This window comes from Phoca vitulina, unplaced genomic scaffold, assembly GCF_004348235.1.
Source record: "Phoca vitulina isolate PV1807 unplaced genomic scaffold, GSC_HSeal_1.0 scaffold49, whole genome shotgun sequence".
NCBI classification, from domain to species: domain Eukaryota; kingdom Metazoa; phylum Chordata; class Mammalia; order Carnivora; family Phocidae; genus Phoca; species Phoca vitulina.
In genome coordinates this window covers 10,107,364-10,113,752 of record NW_022589752.1, presented here as the reverse complement: position 1 = coordinate 10,113,752, position 6,389 = coordinate 10,107,364, and the positions used below count along the sequence as shown (strand labels likewise).

General features: G+C 45.3%; 1 protein-coding gene across 1 annotated transcript in view; it reads left to right on the top strand.

Annotated features, from left to right (window-relative positions):
- The first annotated feature begins 4,673 nt into the window (after positions 1-4,673).
- The window catches only part of SYT10 (synaptotagmin 10), a 67,370-nt gene continuing 65,654 nt past the window's right edge, over positions 4,674-6,389 (top strand). Inside the window, exon 1 of the mRNA XM_032432829.1 lies at positions 4,674-5,108. Within this exon, the coding sequence (XP_032288720.1) occupies positions 4,958-5,108 (151 nt within the window). The 5' untranslated portion in view covers positions 4,674-4,957. The remainder of the gene's footprint in view (positions 5,109-6,389) is intronic.

The following is a 6,389-nucleotide window of genomic DNA, read 5'->3' as shown; positions in this document are numbered from 1 at the left end:
ACCCTGGTACTTCTTAAACAAGTAAATAAAGGCTTTTATTTCTGATAACTAGAGGGAACGAGGATTAACAAAAGACATACATTAATTTATTTGGCAAATATTATTGAGTGACTATTACTGTTGGCACAGTGAAGGCTCAGGGAAATGAGCAGGGACGAGGGAGGAAAGGTTCTCTACCTACTAGTTTATATCAAATTAATTATTTAATGTAAATTATGTTATGCGCTACAAAGGAGAAATAGACATGAAAAGAAAGCACAAGTCAAAGAATTCAGAAAAGAACAAAGAAACTAGGCAGAGGCCAGGGCACCTAGGGCTTCACAGGCCCCATTCAAGGTATTGGATGTAACTAAAGCACAAGGGGAAGGCACTGAAAGTGACATAAATCAGAATTGCCTTTTTAAACAGTTAAACATGATGGATTGAAAATGTACGTGTGTTCCTGACTGTCCTGAAAAGACACTGAGATGACAATAGAGCAATAAAAAGCTATAAACTCAAAAGGACAGAAAGAATAGAAAGGACACAGGAGATGACGTAAGGACAGAAGCTGTCAAACGGTTTACAAGATGGAAGCAGTGAAGGAGTAGTGACCGCCTTACTGAGCAGAGGGAGCTGAAACCTCCAGAGCAGAAGCAATGACAAGCTCGTGCTTCACCCCACAGAGTCTCAGAAAACCCCGGACATGGAGGCACCTCGTACTGACTCCGCAGAGGATGGCAGTAGAGGGAAAGGCTAAAAACACAGGGACTGTCACTCTGAAGGTGTCTGGAGGCTCAAGTCTCCATCCATACAGCTCCTCTGGTCAGGTGATGACCCTTCCCCAAACGTGCAAGTAAACAGTTTCCCCCTGGAGATACTGAACTAGAAAAGCTCCAGACCTAAGGCACCAGAACTATAAGAGGCCAGAACCATGACAGGCTCCGGATTGGAAAATAAAAGCAGGGAGACTTGAATTATTGCCCCATATCCCTAACAAAAGATTAGATAGTCCCTCTCTGATCTTTGGGGGTGCTCCAATTCAAAATACCCTGACTCACCTTGCAATGAAGCCCCTGGTTATAAGCCTTACTAGTATACTTAGGCCTTCAACTCCATATCTTAGTGGTGAGTATTTATACTTCATTATTTAATAGAGGATCAAACAGCTGACAAAATTTTACAACAAGAAGAACAACAACAAAACAAAACAAAGTTATACAGAGAAAAAAGACACAAGTTAGAAGCAGGGCGGGGGGGTGGGTAGTTAAAAATATATAATTAATATGGTCAAATAAATAAGCACAGACTATATATCCAAGAAATAAGTAACCAAAACAATCAATAAACAAAAAAGTATGTATATCTTAGAACTATAATAGCTGAAATTGTAGTGATTTGATAGAAGGCTCAGAAAAGAAAGCCAAGGAAGTCTCCCAAAACTTAGAGCACAAGGAGTAGGGGGTGATAGAGATGGAAAATAGAAGAGAAATGAAAATTAGAGATTCCATCCTAGCAGTCAAAAATTCAACATAAAGGAGTTCCAGAGAGGAACTACACAGAAAAAAAGAAGGCAGAGAATTAGTGAAGGAATAAATCATTAGAATTTCTCAAAATTGAAGATTCAAAACTGAGTCTGTTTGAAGTGCTTACTGAGTATCCATCAGGATGAATGAACAAAATGAACACACTGAAAAGAGAGAAGACACCAAACCTTCCAGAATGATGAATCAGGCTGATCAAAGGATCTGGAGTCAGAATAGAAATGGATTTTTCAATAGCAATACCCATCCATGCAAACCAGAAGTCTGGTCATCTTACCAGCTGGGAGTGAGTGGTGATGCCACCCTCCAAATTAAGGAATATAGGAGTAGGCTCACTTATGTACAGGCAATTAGAATTGGGCTTATATGAATCTGAGCTGTAGAACACAGAAAAGGAAGGAAAGTTTTAAGTAAGTTACAATTTAATACTTGTCTCTGATCTTCATTCAGACTGAGCTCAGCTATTCTGAGATTTCCTCATTTACCCACCTTCTTAGTGCCTGATATGGGGGTCAAGTAATATTTGAAATTATAGTCTCAGGAATGATTCCCAAATTCCCCTTACCTTAGGGAGATCTCTACCTAAGAAGATAACTGCCTCCCCTCCAGATTTTGAAAGAGCCATGGAAAGGGGAAAGAGAAAGAATTGAGAGAGGATTAAACAAGCAGGGAAATCGTAGTGTTGACCATTTAAAATTACCTCTCAAGAGGGTGGCTTAGCTTATAGGGATGGGAATGAGTGCTCCTGGGATCTTCAACTCCATACCAATTCCTCCTCTACTTAATGCAGAGATCATTCAGAAGAAAGCTGTGTCAGAGACCTACCTGTATATTTTGACTATCAATGCCTCATATATCACTTAGTATAGCAATTGTGCTTAGTAAAATCAGTCTAACCTGCTCTCCCCTCCTTTACTGTTTCAGCAACTCCTTCAGAGTATGGGTGGAGAAGTAAATGCAAATCTGTATTGCTTGGATACTTGATGGGTAGGCTCTTGTTAACTGAAATAGTTCGCCAACATTTTTTAAAAGATTGTAAATTTAAATTCTTGTCAGCTTATCCTTCAGCATTGAAAATAGTGACCTCAAATGCAGTTTCTACATTTCCCACACCTCTTACCTGAGCTGTTAATAAGTGACAAGAAAAAACTGATTTGATTCACCTGCTAATGAGCTGTATGAGATGGTCTAAAGAACAAAGGGAAAAAAATCAAAACCTTAGGGTATTAATTTTAGATTAAAGCAAAAATATTTCAGACAAATTCAGAAAAATGAATATACAACTGATATTAACTCTGCTTGTTGGGGAAACACAGGTAAGAGTAACAACAGGCCAGGAACAGCATAAACAAATACCAGGAAAGTTATTTTCAGAATTTATTTACCTAATAATATTTAACACCAAAATCAAACGTAAGAGGGTCATGAGAGAGACCTGCATTACTCCACTTAAGCAATTAGTGTCTGAGAGTAGTATAGAGATAAATTACTCATTTGGACTCCCACATAACGGTTTGCTCATATAGTAAATATGAAAGAACAGAATTGCATTTCAGGTTATCTTATGGGTCTGTCTAGACTGGAGGACTGGAAAGCAAGGACAATTGGAAAGGGCCCTATTAAAGTGTGTTACTTTACTTCAAAGATACAGTAGATATTTAATATTTTTTGACAGTGAAATCATTTCAAAAGTCAATCTTATCTAAAAACCATCCAAATCAATGTGCATAAAAACAAAAAGCGAATGAAGCCTGCAGATTTTAGTTTGCCTTGATTCATGATAAAAATAGTCCTAGTTATACCAATTGTCCTATGAATCAGGTCAAAATGATTCAACTAATGAATGCTTAGCTACTGGGATGCCATACCTAGTATTTATAGTAAATTTACCATAGTGTCCTTACACAGGAAATAATTTATCATAAACTGCCTAGTAGTTTAAAATAAGATTACTTACTCTCCTAGTATAAATATGCTAACAAGGTCCTGATATTCCACTTCATAAATAAAGATCCCCACCTAATAAAGGCTAAATCAATCTTCAGGTTATAAGAGGGTATCAAACTCTGTCTCAAAACAATTTAAAAACAATGTAAATCCATTTACTGTAACTTTGTGGCACACACTTATTAACATTATTTTGTAGTTGTAGCTCCATGAGTGATTTTCATCCATTTGCATTAAAGAATTATAAGAACAGGAGAGTCCCAGCCCTTCATTTTACAGATTGAAAGAAGGACCTGAAAGCAATTTCATCAAGTTAAGCACAGATGTGTGTGTGTGACAGATTTGAACTTCACTCCCCTCCCCTTTAACACTCATGCCCTGCTGTCTTCAGTATTTAAGTGCAAAAGTGATAAAGAAGACAAATTGTGCATTCTCAATTGCCAATTACGGATTAATCGACGGTGAATATTAATACAAATAACATTTCGTTTTGCGCAATACCTAAGTGAGTTTAAAAAAAGAAAAATCAAAGGCAATAAATTAAAATCTGACTAATCATAGTATTTATGCATAAAGAACTGAACTGGGTAAATAGGAAACGTACCTTACGGTGAATTTCAGTGATAGCAATAAAAAGAACTCTCGGGTTAAATTTTGCCTCTAAACCATCATCATTAGAAATCATTTTAAACATGCTTTCCAGGCCCATCTTTCTTTTCTGTATAGACGTCTGTCTTGATTATTCATCTATTCATTTTTTAAATTTAACTTTTTCAGTTTGTGTTCAGTTGAAATGACTTTTCAGGAAAGTAAAATCGGAGAAACCAGAGAGAGCAGCACACATGTGTCGTAAAGGTGGAGGGGCAGAGGACTGAGGCTGGGAAAAGTACGGAGAAAACGGAGATTTCTCCAACCCCCGCCCCGCACCCCCAGCCAGCCCCAGCTGCCCCAGCAGGGGCGCGGGGCCGCCCCTCCTCCCGGGCGAACTCCATCCCCAGCTCAGCGGGGAGGGGGCGCTGCGGGTACCGCCCCGGGTCGTCCAGGCCCGCGCCGGGCTGCGATTGGACGCGCCGCCGTCAGGCACCGGCCAGAAACACAAACGCGCTGGGAAGATGAGGGGGGCGTTCTAGCGAGCCGAGGGCTTAGGCTTTTTTTACGTCTCCCCCCCCAACCCCAACCCCTCCGCACTCCATGCCGGGTCTCTCTCTCCGGCTCGCCTCGACTGGCTGGCACGGCGGGAGAGTTGGCGCAAACCTCGCCGCCGCCGCCGCCTCGCGCGGGTTCCCGCCCCGGCCTCTCCGCCTTCCCCGCGCCCTCCACTCCTGCCATGGGGCTAACTTGTGGCTCCTAAGAGTTGCCGCTTCTGAGCAGCGCACTCTCCCGCCCATTTCCCCGCGGGCGGGCGATGGCTTAGGGCGCCCGAGCGGCCAGCCTAGAGGTAACGGGAAGGGGAAAGGACGGCTATCTGGGGAGTAAGAGGCCAAACGATGAGTTTCCACAAGGAGGACGGAGTGAGCAGCCTATGCCAGAAGGCGCTGCACATCGTCACCGAGCTGTGCTTCGCGGGCCAGGTGGAGTGGGAGAAGTGCTCGGGCATCTTCCCCCGGGACAGGGGCAACCAGGGCGGAAGCAGCACAGGTAACCGGGGCGGGCTCCTCTCGCTTCCGCGCGCCCAGCCGGGACCCCGCGAGGCGCCAGGCGTCTGTGGGATGCCTCGCCTTCCTACCTTGCTCCTTGTTTTCGCTCAGCTCCTGGAGACTTCGAGCGTCGGCTGTTCGGGTTTTGTGTCCTCGTCTCCACCTGCCCGGCTTCTTCCACTTCCCGGTCTGCTCCTTGCCCGCCGCGCCGTCCCCCGCTCCCCGGCTCCCGCACCCCCACTCCGCCGCTCTCCCACGCCTGCGGGCTCCCTTCCGCGGCGGCGAGGCGAGCGCGGGCGGCTGCGCCCAGCCCGCTTACCCAGCGCTGCCCGCGGGAGCCGCTCGCCCGCGGGACTCGCGCTGCCCTCTCTCGTCTCTGGTCTCGCGGGTCGCGAGCCTGGGGAAGGGGTCGGACCTGAGAAAAACCCTGCTTGGAAGCGAAGAACCGCCTTGCAAATGGGGCTGCCTTGGATTCCAGGAGCAGAAAGGTTCCCAGGAGGGGTAACTAGCGGCTGCAACCTGTCGAGCTTTTGACAGTGTCCAAGTCCCTTTATTAAATATGATTTTGTAGGGCTTCTTGACAACGTTGGCAAAACAGCAGGGCTTATTGGTCCTATTTTTTTTGAGGCGACAACGAAGGCTCAGGTCACATATAAAGATCTTATAAATCCTTTCCACACACATGTTCTCATACACACCCCAACACACGGGCATCCTCCCTCTCCGTTCAGGAAACTTGTGAAGAAATGGGGTGGGATGGTGAAGGACATCGACCGTCAGAAATCTGGAGGTGGAAAGAAGCCTCAGGAGGCAGATTTTTCTCGGGGAATGGGGGGAACCGTATCAGAACTACTGTTTGGTCACGCTTGGGTAGGGTTTTAACCACCTGCGCAATGTTTGGTTTGTGCAGCCTGTTTGCTGTTCACACGAACGAGAGGGACTCCAGAGTTGCGGGCTGCGTGGTTTCAAGAGTCCTTTGTGAGGGTCACTTGTTGCTTTGGGAGACAAACACTGGTTTCGGGATTTTCGGCATCGGGCTGGAAGATTGCCATTCCTGCCCTAGGTCTCGTTTCTCTCCCTTTGCTTTTGTGTCATTGGGCTCTCCTGGGGGGGGCTTCGTGGGTTGAGGGTAGCCAGGGCAACAAGTGAGAGCTGGACCGCTCAACTCGAGTGGAGCACGACTGCAGAAAGCCTGGGAAGCTGGGAAGGAGGTCAGGAGGGCACACTTAGTGAATCTCTCCTGCCCACCACCACCACCAAAGAAAAGGGAGAGGAAATGGGG